The sequence below is a fragment of the Stegodyphus dumicola genome, chromosome 4, assembly GCF_044657685.1.
Source record: "Stegodyphus dumicola isolate Sdum_Otavi_A_Nest chromosome 4, ASM4465768v1".
Classification (NCBI taxonomy): Eukaryota; Metazoa; Arthropoda; class Arachnida; order Araneae; family Eresidae; genus Stegodyphus; species Stegodyphus dumicola.
The window spans coordinates 245,351,428-245,369,303 of NC_140771.1; the positions used below are offsets into that span (position 1 = coordinate 245,351,428).

The 17,876-nt window shown below is 33.5% G+C and overlaps 1 protein-coding gene across 2 annotated transcripts in view; it reads left to right on the plus strand.

Moving 5' to 3' along the window:
* The window catches only part of LOC118201984 (uncharacterized), a 70,193-nt gene that overhangs the window by 40,317 nt on the left and 12,000 nt on the right, over positions 1 to 17,876 (plus strand). For both annotated transcript variants that reach the window (XM_085816172.1, XM_035374135.2), the window contains exon 5: positions 1,463 to 1,555. In XM_085816172.1, the coding sequence (XP_085672298.1) occupies positions 1,463 to 1,555 (93 nt within the window). The remainder of the gene's footprint in view (positions 1 to 1,462; positions 1,556 to 17,876) is intronic.

Below are 17,876 nucleotides of genomic sequence, written 5' to 3' on the forward strand. Positions count from 1 at the left end.
TTACATCAGATCATTTTTGTAGACCAGACATTAATTCAATCATAGTTAAATATGGTAATTTTCATGTACACTAGTTTTAAAAGCACGACATAAGCATCTTAGACAGGGAAGCATATGCAGTGTGGAGATGTTGGCAGGGCAGAAGTTAAGAAAAGGAATGACACAGTTGTTTGCGAAGATTATTTATACTAAGAAGGTGCATAAGTACAGCTAAACTGCTATTGGTTAATTTTAGGTTGTTATATAATATGGAAAGATCTTGAATTTGGGAGAACAGATGAACTTTTGGGGGGGGGAGAACACCAATTTAGAACAGTTAATTATGAGGTTCCCAATCGGTTTTTAGCGCAGCCATCGTATTTTGTTACATCTTACATATACATATACATATATAATTATGAGTAATTTAAGATGCCTAAAAGCTGCGCCAAAGCTGCTAAGTAATAAATCAATAATTTATTATAAGAAAAAGTATCTATATAGCATCTTCAAGGAAAAGAAATTTCTTTAAAGCTATGAATTATTAGAAAAACTTTAGTAAATATTTATAAGTAGCTTTCCAAGTCAATGTCCAAAGTTATCTAGATCTATTGTAGCAAAAATTATTTAAAATCTGTAAAGAAAAATGCTCTGACCGTAAAAATTTCAAATATTAAACTCAAAATCGAAAGTACTGAAAAAGTAGCTATTGTTAAGACACAATAACACGCCGAATAAATACTAATTCAAAAGTCAAACAACAAAAATCAGCGTTATATTTTCAAAATTTTCACAGGACTAGTTTCGATGGTTTTACCGAACCACCATCCTCAGCTGCAAAACCGCAAATGAATGAAATGCAAAACCGCATTCATTTGTGGTTTTGCAGCTGAGGATGGTGGTTCGGTAAAACCATCAAAAATAGTCCTGCGAACATTTTAAAAATATAATGCTGATTTTTGTTGTTTGACTTAATAATTAGCTATTGTTATTGATCGCAGATTAATTGACTTGTCAAGAGGAACAAACTAATCTACTACCAATTAACAATAACACTATTAAGTGAGACTTTTTAATCTTTTTTCAAATAAGGATCAAATTAGTTATTTTGTTAGAGTTAGTTGATGAGTTAAGAACGATACTGTATATATAGTATATAAGTGACAATATATATTGTTATGAATTTTGTATATATGTCAATAATTTTAGTTAAATTGCAGCATCTTTTGTATAATGTAACATGAAAAGTCTGAACAACATAGACTTTTCATGTTACAAATTGTTACAAATTTTATATGTATGTAAAAAATTTTAATGAAACTATATGTGAAACTGTATAAATGGCTGGAAAGTACATGGCAAATACATGGCAAATTTGGCGATATATTGCCAAACCTCGCAACCATTCGGCAAGATTTAGGTAAGTCTTATTTTGCTCATATAAATTTACAAATTTATACTTAATATGTTTTTCTAACTCTAGGGCAATGAAATGTTTATAGTACCAACCATCGTCATGCTACTTGTAGACATCGTTCTCGACTGCACAGCTATTATTGTCATGGTCATGAAGTTAGTAAGTTAAAAAATTTGAATATTTTTATGCATGTGATTAAAGAAAGAAGCACTAAATTTATTTTATGAATGAATTTGCACTTATTTTCTTTCTCTTTTTTTATTACGTATACATTCAGATACATTGAAAAATAGTAATAAATAATAATAAAAATAATACTTCGGAAATGAGCTTCAAAAATTACTCCAATTACAACTAAGCCCACCAGCGGCCGAGCGGTGAAGTCGCTGAACACTTGTAGTTCGGTCCGAGGTTCAAATTCTGCAAATGGGCTGGCTGCATGTGTGTTCTTTTGGTTTTACACCATGTGTAACATGTATAGGAGCCAGTTTCGCTTAGAAAGCACTCCATGAACGCATCCGTCCTCCTTAGGTAGATAACTCTCGTGTGTTTTGCCGTAATCAATAAACCAAACCAAACCAAACTGATTACAATTAAAAGATTTTAATGAATAATATATACACATGTAAGACTCATTTTATTGGTAACTTGAAAATTTTCCTTATATTAAATAACAAGTTACTTTATGTTTTGGATGTTTATTGTCACTTCTCCCTTCCGTTTTTCTGCCAGAATGTGAATTAGTTCGTTTTCATGTTGTAAAACAGAGTGTGTTCGGCCTCTCGAGGCCCTGTTACTATGTTGCTAGATCAGATAAGATTTTTTGTCTTCGACATTGCATTAAAATTTGTCAATATTGAAACTCCACGCCAGTTAGATAAGTGAGCCAACTTCGATTAAATTGATTTTAGCCTTTGGCTACTAGCTTATTTAGTTTAGATTTTACATTTGACTGTCTGTTACATCACCACAAGTGGTTGGCTGATTTGTAAGCAACAGGTGTGTCTTCTGTTCTTCTTAGTTTTTAATAAAAGGGTCTTTTACACTCTTTTGAAGTTTCAGTTGTTATTACTGATACTTTGCTTAACATCTACCAAGAATTTGGACAGTATTAGACGATTGCAAAACACATTGTTACAAGACTAGAAGAGAAACATGCTAATGTGACAATCAAAATCGTAAAAACAACCTTGTTTTTAGCGTAAGTATTGAAACAATCGATTTCGAGGGCAGCTAAAGGTCCCTCCTCATCAGGAGAAAGAAATCCCTAGAAAGAAGAAAATAAAGGAGAAGGAGTCTCAGAAACACGTGGTCCTTATCAGCACTGCACGTGGTTATAACTGGATTTTTAATCAGAGTTGCACTGGCCGCCTACTTTTACTGAGCCAGGCTATCTGATCAAGCATAAAAGACAAGAAAAATTAGCGAAGTTAAAATAGAGAGCGAGAGGCAAATGCACCTTCACGCTCAAAATCTGAACTTCAAATAATGGAAAGCAACCACTGAACAGATTTTTATACCCTCTGGTAGTACCAAGTGCAAGGAGGTAACTCCATCTATCGGCAAAAATAATTGAATTAAGACAGTAGAATTTTAAAGGCATTAGGAAGGACTGGATTGGACTTCAAATCATTAACTAAACTTTCTAAATCTTTGTGAATGTGAAAAGCCTCAAGAAAATCCAATTCACCTATGGAAGAAGCCTTTTGGATGATTTTTGCAGACCCAAAATCAAAATTATGGTTAAAAGTCCAGCTATGATACGCTATTGAAGACTTGTTAATTTCCCCTTTTTTGACATAAGATTCATGTTCCTTGATACGAAACTTCAACGCTCTTTTTGTTTGGCCAATATATCTTAAACCACACTGACACAATATACTATAAATTCCCCAAGAACTCAAGACAGAAACGCAATCTTTTAGAATCGAAGGGTGAATTTTTTTAATAGGGGAGAAACCGACTTGAAAATTGAATTTCTGGAGAATCCGTGCAATTTTATAGCAAACAGAAGGATAAAATGGAAGCACGACAAGGTCATTAATATTATTTCTAACAGTGGAATGTCTTCTTTGATGGGAATCTGAAAATTTTTTAACGACTATCAATAATCACGGGAGAAAATCCACGGTCAATCACAACTGCTCTCAAATAATTAAGTTCATTGGTAAGCAAAGATTCAAAGCACGTGGAATACATAATAGTAAAAAGAAGCCATTTTTTGCTTAACAGGGTGGCATGACTTGGCATGGGGTGGTAAACAAACTGCAAAGGGTTTACGGTACACAGTGGTGCTAAAATCAGTTTCATTGTGGATTATAAGAATATCAAGGAAGGGTTCAACAATTCCCTCCCCTTCCTTGATATCCTTCATGCTATAAAATTGCACGGATTCTCCAGAAATTCAATTTTCAAGTCTGTTTCTCCCCTATTAATAAAATTCACCCTTCGATTCTAAAAGATTGCGTTTCTGTCTTGAATTCTTGGGGAATTTATAGTATATTGTCTCAGTGTGGTTTAAGATATATTGGCCAAACAAAAAGAGCGTTGAAGTTTCGTATCAAGGAACATGAATCTTATGTCAGAAAAGGTGAAATTAACAAGTCTTCAATAGCGTATCATAGTTGGACATTTAACCATAATTTTGACTTTGGCTCTGCAAAAATTATCCAAAAGGCTTCTTCCATAGGTGAATTGGATTTTCTTAAGGCTTTTCACATTCACAAAGATTTAGCAGGTTTAGTTAATGATTTGATGTCCAATTCAGTTATTTTTGCCAATAGATGGCGTTACCTCCTCGCATTTGGTTACTACCAGAGGGTATAAAAATTTGTTCAATGTTTGCTTTCCATTATTTGAAGTTCAGATTTTGAGCGTGAAGGTGCATTTGCCCCTTGCTCTCTATTTTAACTTCGCTAATTTTTCTTGTCCTTTATGCTTGATCAGATAGCCTGGCTCAGTAAAAGTAGGCGGCCAGTGCAACTCTGATTAAAAATCCAGTTATAACCACGTGCAGTGCTGATAAGGACCACGTGTTTCTGAGACTCCTTCTCCTTTATTTTCTTCTTTCTAGGGATTTCTTTCTCCTGATGAGGAGGGACCTTTAGCTGCCCTCGAAATCGATTGAATGTTTCATTATACTTAGGCTAAATACAAGGTTGTTTTTACAATTTTGATATTGTTACAAATTTTGTACATATGTAAATAATTTTAATGAAACTATATGTGAAACTGTAATATCCTATATAATTTAACATGAAATGCTTGAGAGAGCGAAGCTTTGCCCGAAAAATAAGATTACAGGGGCAAGTATATTTAATACTGAGGTTAATGACTATCTTGTTAAATTGGCGAAATATCGCCAAGCTGTGATAGTTTTGCCGACTGCTGGCCGTTGCTGGTTAATTTTTGTCCCCAAATCGGCAAACCTGGCGACTATTTGACGACATTCCGTGTATAATCTAACTGATACTGCAATTGATCGCTATATGGTACTGTAACCGTATCCGGCCCTTATATATAACTTTAAACGTAATATGCCTTCCACTAATTTTGAGAAATAGAAGGTACCAGAGATTTCTCAGCAGCCAGGGGGAAACGATATACGGTGACAGCATCAGCTGTCAGTTTATAGCTCAGAGCTGACTTCAGAGTATTGAGAGATCATGGAACCTTCGCTTTTTGGATGCACTTTGCATTGCCTTGTGTTTAAATTCTTAGTAGTTTGAAGTGGTAACTACTGTGTGATACTAAGAAGCAGCTGTACAAGTATTTGTTGTGGAAAGTTCCAGAACTGCAAAGTGTTTCTTTTCGAAAAATTAATTTTATCAAGCTATCATCGATTCTGTGTGCATTCTTTGCATGACAAGCCCGTACACATGTAGCAATACCAAACTTTATAAACTAAAAAAAAATATAATAATTTTAGAATATAAGAATGGAAGAAATAGTAAGTATTTTTTCACGGTAGTTAATTAACTTTTCTTCATCATTAGCAAACAAGCAATGATTATCAGTGATGACTGATAAAATTATTACTGTTTATTAAAAGAAAAGAAACATGTCAGCATTGTTCTTTTAGGAAATATAAATTTCAAAATTTAATTATTCAAGGAAATTGATTAAAATTTATTCACAAATGTATATTCAAAGAAGATTTCAAGGACGGTGTATTTTTAATTCAAAGATTTTGAGTTCAAATTTACTACTTCAACAAGCAATTTATAGTCATCGATTTTCAAATCATGTTTTAATTTTGATATTTAAGATGTTTTGAAAATTTTACTTTGAGTTGGTGGCATACACTGAAGAAACTAATACAAGTAAATTTGCTAAGCAAGATTTCTTAAACGGCATAAACAGTGACATAAAAATTCTATACTCACAAATAAAAGTAAACATAAAGATGGTTCCTAATTTTGATTTTCAAGATCATGCTACAATAATATGCTGCATTTCTTTAACAGTTAATATTGATTCGATAGTGAATTCGAAAATATTGTTGTATGCGTACGGGTTTGTAATAGATTGAATGCACAATTCCAATCATAGGTTAAAATTTATTCTTATCGAAAGAAATATATGACAACCCTGGAATTTTTCTCAGAGATATTTGTACAAGCGTTCACAATATTATATTTCAAACTACTGAAAATGTTAAATACAACACAACTAAAGAGTGTACAAAGCACATCTAAAGAGAAAGCTAACTCGGATTCACGAGGAATTAAACAACTCCCAACAACAATAACTAAGCTACTGAGAGCACATGCTCTCTCTTCAGCCTTAAATAGTTTACAAATGGCCGCGAGATATTTTGTTCTTTCTGCTTCAAAGTTACAGGACAGCAATACGAGGGTGGAATTATGGTTACAGCTAACACAACGGTCAATTACGTTTATTGAATTTCATTACAAATTACCGAGATACCCATTAAAATTTGTCTCCCTGTGCATTACACAGAAAAATACAACAATTTTACTAATAATTCTATTAAAATTATCTAAGTACAAAACTTGTAACATTATGTAGACCAATAAATCATAACCTTTTCATTCATACCAAAATGTATGAAGATATTAATTAACCAGCTATAGAATTTAAATAAAGTGCAGGTAAACTTTTGTTGCATAGTAGAAATGCGTTTAACAGCCATTCAAATAAACAACTTTATATTAGGATGACAAAAACACACGTAGATTTAGTTTCACAGACCAAATACTTAAGAAGATGCACACCATCTGTTTTATCTGGAGCTTTAATATATGTGTTTTGAAAGTAGAAAACGTTAAATGCGCTCAAATGCTCTCTAGTTTCTACGTAGTTCTGCAGTCCATGCTAGTTGCAGCTAATTTATAATTAAAAGACAAAATATACATGCCATTTGATAGTAGTTACTTGGGTACTTTTCCATTATAATGTAAAAATAAACGAATTCAAAAATTCCTTTCCTAAGACATCCTCCTAAAAATCTTTCAGTTCTTGGATACCCACCACTACTGAACACTCCACAAACTTTAGGACTGTTAAGCATCCACATAGCACAAAATTCTCCACAGAATATCGGGAAGATGCTGCTTATGGAATGCACATTTTCAGGATATCCTGATATATTCTTCTTGTTTCCCAATACATCAACAGGAGTTTTTAATGTCACAGTCCTCGCTAATTGCCTTTGATACTTAGGCAAAATTGATGCCTTTGATTTTGAGGTGCTATAAAAATTTGAAGTTCTATTCACCATATCTTCAGGACACTGCTATAACTTCCAAGTATATCCCCTCAAATGCTTAACCCTTTGCACCGATTCTCGGCCACCAGTAGATTTGATGGGATAACTCGAGAGGTGACTTTGGTCACCACTTGATTCAATGCGGTAACTCGAAGGGTGACTTTTGATCAGCACTCAGTTTGACGGGATAATTCGAACAGTAACTTTGTTTATTTAGATTTTGTTTGGGCAACATAGATTCATGAGTGTATTCAACAATACATGAGTATAAAATACCTGCCGATCTTTAATCGTAAATAGTGTTTTTTAAAATTTATTGTTACATATGCATCTTTGACGTTAATTCAAATTCTACAGTGATTGCATAATTTTCAAAGGTACAGAACCTAGTAAGTACGGAATGCGGTAAAAGAACGAGCTCAAGTAAAGATGAGTTTGATTTTTCGTTAACGAAATTACGTCTGTGCATAGACTACTTGACGAGAGAAAAAAAGGAAAGCAGTGATGAAGATAGCGATGTATTAGGAATGTAGGCGAAGAATCAGGATAATAGATAGTGAAAGTGAAAGCAACAGTGATTCCGCAGAAGAGACACAAAATTGAGAATGGATAATGTGCACAGTATCCGAAGACATACCGCAAAGAATGCTGCTTGTATCCGGCGAAATAGCCGCACGACTGCGAGTATTTTCAGACATAGGAGAACCATTAGATTTCTGTGAAATCATTTTTAAAAAAATTTAAGCAATTCATCAAATACTAATTCAGAAGTCAAACAACAAAAATCAGCGTTAATTTACAAAATTTTCACAGGACTAGTTTCGATGGTTTTACCGAACCATCATCTTCAGCTGCAAAACCGCAAATGAACAAGATAGGAAATAATGTTTAGATAAGATAAGAAAGCCTGGACAAGAATAAGCAAGTGGCGCCATCTGTTGGCGAAACCAGAACTAAAACATAATTTCTCTAAAAGCCGAAGGCAAATTTGGATTGGAATTAGGATCGTTAACTAGAACAGAAAGATTGTTATGAATGTGAAATGCCTCTAGAAAATCCAATTCTCCAATGGAAGATGTTTTTTGAATAATTTTGGCAGCAGAAAAATTGAAAGTGTGATTTTCAGACCAACAATGTTGAGCAACAGAAGACTTCTGTGTTTCCTTTTTTCTAACATATGCCTCATGTTCTTTGACGCGAAATTTTAAGGCTCTCTTAGTTTGGCCAATGTAAATTAAACCGCACTGGCAAGGAATCCTATAAATACCCCAGGAATTCATATCCGGAATGGGGTCCTTGAGTATAGAAGTTGGAATTTTATTGATGGGAGAGTAAACAACCCGAAAGTTAAATTTCTGCAAAATATGTGCAACTTTATAGCTAATTGATGGAAAGAAGGGAATGACAACAGAATTTTTATAATCTCCTAAAATAAGAGTGTGGCTTTTAGTGTGTTGAGATGAGAATTTTTTAACTGCTTGATTAATAATGTTGAGTGAAAAGCCCCTGTCAATAGCTATTGCTTTTAAATAATTTAGTTCTTCATCAAGGGCTAGTTTGGAGGAGCAAACTTGAAGAGCACGGAAAACATAGGAATAAAATGAAGCTAACTTTTGTTTAGTCGGATGACATGATTTAAAGTGTGGTGGAAGGCAAACCGATGAAGGTTTACGGTAAACTGTAGTACTGAAGTTGGATGTGTTACGTGTGACCAGAATGTCGAGAAACGGAAGAGAATTGCAAGTCTCAAGTTCAAAAGTGAACTGAATAGCAGGATCAATAGAATTCATTGTTGAAAGAACTCTATTTAAATCATCTTTATTACCTTCAAACAGGGTAAAAGTATCGTCTACGTAGCGGAACCATGCCGGGAAGTTTAAAGTTTCAAATAATTTTGATTCATAATAATGCATGTAGATATCAGCCAGGATGGGACTGAGGGGGCTTCCCATGGCTAATCCCACAGTTTGCTTGTAATATTTATTTTGGAAAACAAAATGTGTTTGTTTCAAACAGAGTTGAGTGAGAGAAATTAGCTCATCAATTTCGATGCAAGAGAAATGAAATTCGCGAAGTCTGGTTTCTAGACATCTTAATGCACCCTCCACTGGGACATTGGTGAATAATGATTTTACATCAAAAGAAACCATGAGTAAATTACGAGGAGAAATGTTTTTAACCTTTTTTACAAACTCTATTGAATTTTTTATGGTGTAAATGTTATTGTCTAATAGAGTGGAAAATCTAGAAACTAAATATTTAGCTAATGGATACGAGGCAGTACCTAAATTTGATACAATAGGGCGGAAAGGAATACCACTTTTATGAATTTTGGGAAGAGCATATAATCTGGCACAATTCGCAACAGATGGGATAAGCGAATGTTTTAAGTTGCTTGAAATGATTTGCGAAGATTTGATCGCATTTTTTATTTTGGATAAGTCCGAAGGTGAAGGATCTTTAGGGATCGGATTATATGGTCCTTCGTTTAAGAGTTTAGTGACACCATCGATGTAAGTGTTCTTATCCATGACGACTATCTGGCCACCTTTGTCGGCCTTTGAAATGACAATATCCGGGTTAGAATGAATCTCGCGCATTGTAGCTCTTTCTCTCGCAGTTAGATTTGGTTTCAAAGGTTTATTATTGAATTTCACATTATGAGCGATAAGATGCCTAATCATTTCTTTCTGTGAATCTGAAACTTTACTGAACTTGAAAGCTTTTTCGATAGGAGCCAAAATATTTGGAATCGAGGGTTTACAGGTTTGTGAGAAGTTAAAATTATATTTTAGAATTCTCTCTTGTTCTTCTGAAAGACTAACATTAGAAATATTAACTATTGGCTTGATGTTTACAATGGGAAGATTTTTTGAACTACTTGGACTGGAAGACTGTAAAAGAAGTTTTTCGAATTTAACTGCAAGGGTGTTTTTATGACGGTTAACTGCATTCTCTGTTCTAGACCAAGACTTTTGTTCAAGGGCAGTGAATTTTGGATATGTTTTAGCGAGTTCCAGATGAAGCTTATAGAGTTCATGTTCAATTTTGGACAATTTTTGACGTGTATCCTTTATCACGGACCGAAGTAAGGCAAGTTTGCAATTTAACAGAATTCTTGAAACGCGACTCGAAGGTTTTTGATTAGATTTGATTTGAATAAAATTGGGGATCAATTTTTTACATAATTATTAATTCATCAAATATATGGAAAATCGTCTTGAGGTTCTGGTTCGCCCAAATGAAAAAGGCCTGAAGTGCAAAGGGTTAATATCTTGTCCAATTGTTTCCAAGAACATTCTCATTGAGTCTTCGTAGACTCCAACCTTCAGCAAACCTTGTCAGTAGTCAACGCGCGAACGACATTTTTACAACTTTGAAAATGTGCGCGTAGCGTATGTTGTAATTAACCATTCATTAATTTTAAATTAATAATTAATTGTAATCAATTTTATTACATTTAAAATCCATATACATATAAAACTGAATAATTAAAAATATACCTTGTAAATTATATGCACATTTAATTAGAAATTTTCTTTTAACTCCTCAAGCATTCACTAATAAAAAGTACTTCAAATCACTACTAATCGTAGAAAAAATCAGAAGCTATAAATCATATCTTTATTCTGGATATGATTTCTACAGGGAAATAAAATTTAAATAACCAAGAATGATACATATAAGTATTAAACAAAATACGCATAATTTATGAATGCAAAGATTTATATGTAGCATGCTTAGCAAGCTTAAGTTCTGATTTTGAGAATGTTTTTTTATAACACAGTTCTTCATTTGTTTGCATATTTATTTTTTCAATCAAAACTGCTTCAAGAGTTTTAAGACCTAAATTTGGTCGAAATTCCGTCTGATTTTTTTTAACAATAGAAAAAATTCTTTCGCAAGCTGCATTTGAATGAGGTATTATTAAGACAGCAAGCATTACAGAAGGCAATACTTTGTATTTAATACACCCATTCATATTTTTTAATTTGGCAATTTCTCCCCATGCTATATCAATACGCAAATCTACAATTTCTTTCAAATCATCTACTTGATACATGGAAAATTCAATTTCTACTTGATTAAGACATTTTTCATCAATAATGGATGGAAAAGTATTCATCAAGTAAAGAACAGATGAAAATGAGACTTCAGTTCTCAAGTTGATGTCAGCAACTTCAGCATGTTTTAGAAATGGATCACTCAGTGGAAATTTATCAATTATATATGAACATGCAGTTACAAAAAAAGCTCGCACAGAATTGAAAAATGATTTCACTTCACTTTCATTCAACTTGGCATTTTTTAAATATAGTCTTGTTTCCGCACCAATCACTAAATTTTCATTTTCTTTTTGTTTACTATACTTCCGAAATGGAATAGACGTTAGAGTAACATCTTCATTTTCTTTAGAAATTACTGATGGTTTTACGAATCTAACATATAAATTCATTAAAAGTTCAAAACGTTCCCTTCTCAATTTATGTACATAAGGAGCTTGTTGTTGCAAATTAATATTTACTGTTATAAACAAAGGCAAAGTATTTTTCAAAAATAACAAGTACAATTTGGTGGTTGGTGACTGTAAAATTTTTTTTAATGTTTTGCAATCTCTTTCCTTCATTCTCACTGTTATCTGGTTTATCTCCAAAAAATTTTATCACAGCATCCCACTGTTCCAAAATCCTTGTTATAGATTCTAAAAGAGACAACCATCTCGTACTGCAATATTTCAAAATTTTATGAGATTTTGCATTCTGTCCCAAAATTTGTTGAGCAACTTTGAAGCTATGCTTCCGTTTCGAACTTTTCTCCAAGTAAAAATATATATCTATTATCAACATTTCAATTTCTGAGCCAATTAATTTTTCAGTAGCTTTTTTTGCAGCTATATGCAAGAGGTGGCACGGACAACCTCGGGTGATTATACTTGGTTGATGCATTTTGATAAATGATGCTACACCTTTAAACTTTCCAATCAGATTACTAGCATTATCTGAAGAAAATGATAAGCAATTTTTCCATTCTAAACCTTTGTTTTTAAAGTTTTCATTTATACAATTAAAAATACCTTCTCCTGTATTATTCGTGCATTCTAAAATAGAAATCAATGAAGTAATTATCACTCCCTTTTCTTTACTGTAGTATGTTATAACCAATGGGTACAGTTTGTTATCATTGTTATCATTACTTCCATCAGTACTTAGAGAAAATGATGTACTGCACACTGATTTTATAATATCAGCAACAGTATTTTCTGCAAGCGTTTTCACAATAGCAGCAGTTTTGGTATGACCGCAGCTAAATTTTTTTGCTATGGCAGAATCCGGAAACATTGCTTTGAAAAGCTCTTTGGAATGATCCGAAACAGAAAGCGGTAGATTATGTTCAATTAAAAAACGAACAAAATAGCATTCGGCTTTTATAGGACCTGTTTCATCATCTTTTATTAAGAAATTTGTTATTTCTTTAGATTTTACGGTGCCAAGTTCTATATGCTTTTGAGAAAACACATGCCGTTTACAGTCATCTTTTCCGCCATGAGCAACTGAGAAGTCTTTGTTGCATACACTGCAGTGTGCGTGATTCACAGAAATTTCGTACGCTTTAATGCATGGAAATTCTGAAGAATATGAATCTTTAAACTTCTGCTTTGATAATTTTGGCTTCTTCGTTCGAGGCAGCATTATGATTAAAAATCTTTCACCTGATTCACAGTTCACAAGACACACGCTAAGCTCTCGCCGTAAACTACACAATGCAGCCTAAACACGCATCCGCGAGGAACCTGGGAGCCAGACAATTGGGTGGAACTATTGATAAGTCGTTAACGGTTGGAGTTACTGATCTACGATTGGCTAATTCTTCAAAACTAGGAACGCACTCAACACGTGATATATGATAACACGAGTATTCAGCCAATCATCGGATGAATTAGTTGGTTCCGTTTTGCGTACTGGTTCTCCTGCTCTTGTTTCTGTAAAATCCGTAGTTTTTTCCATACTTTTCGTAGCTCGTAGTTCTTCATGAATTTCCGTAGAAACTACGGAGAATCCGTAGTAGTTGGAGGTCTATGGGTTATTTCTAATACCCTTGCTTTCTACTGTAAATGCTGCTTGCAATGTATGAAAGCAAATAATACACGCAGTCTTCCGTTGAGGACGTTGGGTTCCATTGGGGAAGAAGATGGGGTTGAGATTCTGTGCCGAGTGCCGAAAGGTGGACTTCGGATTCTGGAATAATAAATATTTCATATATTTCGATAGTATTCTATGCCATGCCAAAACATAAACGGGCAAAGTGTAAAATAATCCTTCTTAATGATGTTTCTAATCTCGCGTGACAAAGCACGTGACTTTCGACTCCCATCCCAGATGGACTCCTCATGAAAATTTCTTATAGATTTCTATTAAAAAAAAATCGATGCTAAAATTCTTCAGAATTCTTTAGAATTATGGCCCAGTGTTCTACAGGGTAAATCGGTTTTAAACTTTCAAGAAAGATAGAGTATACCTAGACAACGGAAAATCATATAGCAATTTGCAGGGTCAGAAATGCTTTCCTGGCACGATAGAGACAACACAAAACATAAGGAAAGAAGGACATTAACAGGGGGAGGAAACACGTTTATTATGCTTAGTACAGCAGAAATCAAGAAATAAGAACAAAAATAGACAACATCGTCATCAAAGAATGTATTCTAAATTACAACCCCGATCCCCGATGCAAGCATCTCCAGCACTTGGAACATCTGAAAATCTGGAAAACACCGGACATGTACCAGACTTTCCCAGCAGCTGCCACGATGCGTGTAACAAGTTCCTCAACACTTCTAAGGAGAGTTTCGTACACCAATGTCTTGAATAACCCCCCAGGGGAAGAAGTCAGTGCAAGTGAGGTCTGGAGATCTTACCGGCCAATCCACCGGACCAGCCTTGTCGATCTCATGTTGAGGATACGTTTCAAACGTGATTTCGAACACCTTCTTTGATGACGATCGTCTGTTTTTGTTTTTATTTCTTCGTTTCTGTTGAGATATTTCCTAATTGCATTCTTACTGGTTAAAAGGAAGTATAGCTTTCTGTCACGTCCGATACATACACTAGCTTTCAGTCAGGTCCGAATTTTTCTGAAACTTAATCCCATTCTTTATGTTATTTTTGATTGGTTATTTATTGTGTCTTGTTTATTTGTTAAACCATGATCTGTTGTAAAGTTATGTATATAACCTCTGTAAACTTTTTCACTCTCTGTTTACTTGCATTTCTCTGCATGTAACTCTCTTAGTAATATATATTTGTTTTGCGAACCACGGCATTTTCTATGTTTAACAGTTTCCGCTGCACTAAGCATAATAAACATATATTATCACCTTGTTCGTGTCCTTCCTTTCTTGTGTTTTTGTGTCGTCATTACCATGCTAGGAAAGCATTTCCGACCATTCTGTGTGTTTTTGTATCGTCTATCTTTCCTGAAAGTTAGTAACCGATTTGCTGAAACAACCTGTGGAACACTGGGCCATGATTCTAAAGAATTTTGAAGAAGTTTAACATCGCTTTTTTGTTGTTGTTGTGTAGAAATCTACAAGACATTTTCTTAAAGGCTCTTTTGGGATGGGAGTCGAAATTTGCGTGCTTTGCAACGCAAAATTAGAATCATTTGAAAGAGTATTTTATTTGTCTTTTGGTATTGCATGGAATGCTAAGGAAATGTGTGAAATATTGATCGTTCCAGAATCTGAAGTCCCTCTATAGAACTCCATACAATATTAGTTATAGTTTCAATGGATTTATACATAGAGATTCTATAGAGATACGCATGGATATTCCGTAGAGATTTATACAAAGACTTTGTAAGAATTTGTACAGAATTTCTGTAGGTCCCACATACATATAATCTTATATAATATGTATAGAATCAGCTAATAGAATTCTAGTCGAAATATTAGATTCATTTGACCATAATCAATTGGGCCATAATTCTAAAGAATTCTAACAGTTTTCTTGCTGTAATTTTCTACACAAATCCAAAGAAGACGGAACTCTGTAAGTTATAAGGTATTTCTCTTGTCTTCTTAGCGCGCCTTCATGGTGTAGTGGTCTGCAGGCTGGGCGCGTATTCCAGTGGTCCGTGGTTCGATTCCCGGTAAAGGCGTTGCTCATTTTTCATTTTGCTTGATTCAGAAATAACCTAACGTCTCTACAAGCTTTGGTCTGAAAATTAAATTATGCAGACATTACTAGACAATATTAGTGAGCTATGACCACCTCTGAAGCATTATGACTTAAGTCTTGAAAAGGCTCTAAATAACCTTTTTATTTAATCTGAACTTCTAACATAAAAGGCACGGCTTGTGCTGCAGACAAAAAAAGAACTTCTACTCGTTGTTAAATTAAATTAAGCAATACCAGTTAAATAAATTTAAACGTTGATAACGTGGCTGAAGACTGTACGTTCAGTAACGTAAGCTATAAGCTGGGTCAATTTATTTTTAGTGGCGCGTAAGCTTGAAGTATCGTCTGCGATAGAATGCGAAAGCCAGAATAATCACTTTCAGATAGTGCTGGCTAAATTTTAACTGCGCAGCGCGAGTGTTAGAAAATCTCTCGCTTTCTCTGTTTAAGATACAAAATTCTCATCTTATATACTCTAAAAACTAATTCGCATTCTGATGAGGAATTCGGAAAGAAGAAGTTATAGTACAGATGAAAATCATAATAACTGGTTAATTAGCATAACAGCCTTACAAAGCTTTTCAGCAATTAAAAGCGTTACAAAATCAACAAAATTTTATTTTGGCACTGCAAGAAAGTTTTTTTGATTTGGAATTCCAGCATTAGAAAGTATAAATTAAATGTTTCTTTTGATTAGATGTTTTTAACTTCTTATAAAATTTGCAATTTTTAAATGATCTATGACTTGGAGGAAGGGAAATAAAAATTTGAAAGCAGACGAAATTTTTCCTAATAAAAATTTTTAATATTGTTTTGATTTTAAAATATTTAAACAAAAATAAATACATTTTAAATAACAGTTAAGTTCAATTAAAATTTAAAAAAACATTATCTCTCATCAGGGATACATATACAACAATTAAAGCCATTCATTTCAGGAATTAAAATTTTATAAATATCTGCATAAATTTAATCTTGTAATTTTTAGGACTTAAATCTGTTTATGCTTATGCAAATCTAATTTTTTATTATACAAGCAATACTTTATAAAGCATTGGACAAAATGTTTTAAAAATTTAGAAGCAAACAAAGGCATAAATGTTGTAAGGATTATGTTAATTTTATTAACAGTTAAATTTTAACTGTTAATAAAAGTTAAGTTCCTTTCCTGTCAAATTCTTAACTTCAACTTACTACTTCCGGCCAGAACATAGTTTTGGAATCTTGCTGAATAGTTAATGAGAAGGACCGGTATTTAAACCACGAAGTTACTTACTGAGTTAGAGAGAATCAGAGTTTCTGATTTACGCGCGTCTGACTTTTGGCCACTCTCTCCGTCAAAGCTGTTATTATGCTCGGCCGTACTCAGGCCCTTGCTAAGCTTCGTAGTCAAATAAATTAAGGGGCCAGCTTAATTTGAACCTTGATAGCTTCGGCTATACTTCTTTAGTTAATCTTAGTTTTAGTTTAATTCTTAGTCTTTTAAGTTTAAGCCCAAGTGCGGGCTTTGCTTGGACACTCCCAGGCGGAGTTTTGTTAAATCTTATTGGAATAATAAAGGGTTAGTTACCCTTCTATCTTGTTGTTTCTTGTCACCGAACTCTAGTGATTATTCGCTTATCAGTTCTTAGATTCTTCACTTCCAACATTAACTTAGAATTCCAAAGTGAGGAACTCTACAATGTGTTTCAAAACATGTTTCAAGTCTTATGAATAAAGTTCGTTTTTGCTCTTCTCTGACCACACAGCAAATCAGAAACTGAAAATTTGCTTTGATTTTAGTTTGAAAATTAAGAGATTTCTATAGAATCACATTCTATTAAAGCTTTATTAAATTTATGAGTTTTTGTAAAAGACATTTTCTATAACAATACAATTCTGTTTTAAAAATATACGTATATCGTATATACGTAAAATATAAGTAAAATTCTATAAATTTTTATAGAATTTTATAGAGGAGCATTTCTGTAGAAGATTACCTGTGAATTCTCCAGAAATTTTTAAACAGCTTTCTTAGCTTCTATAAATTTTTGAGTGAAGGATAATTCGTCCATCGCGTTTCAGTCTTCACTCGAAAGCGAAGAAATACGCCCCTTTTGAATTTGTTCAGCTCTACTCTTCTAAATGAAAATAAAAGAGCAAAGTGTAGTGTCCAAAAAGAATTTCTAAATCATCATTGACGTGCAATGATTTTGATTGATTGATGTCCGAGCTGAATCCGCAAAACTTGTGTACCAAAACTACTCAGCAGAAATTAGGGATGAAAAAGTCAAGATGACTATTAAAAAGGGAGCCATGGTATTATTAATGGTTGAATCGCTATGCATCAGTTTATGAAAAACGAAAGTAAATTGATTTATGTTACTAAAAAAAACATAAGTGTCATGGAGTTTTACATAAAGTTTTTTCAGTTTAAATACTTTACCTAAATAGCACTTATTACTTTATATTGCTACGAATTTTGGATAAATGTAAATAATTTTAGTGAAATTATATGTGAAATCATAGTATCTTTTGTGCAATGTAACATGAAATGCATGAAAGAGGAGATGCTCTGGCGGAAAAATATGAA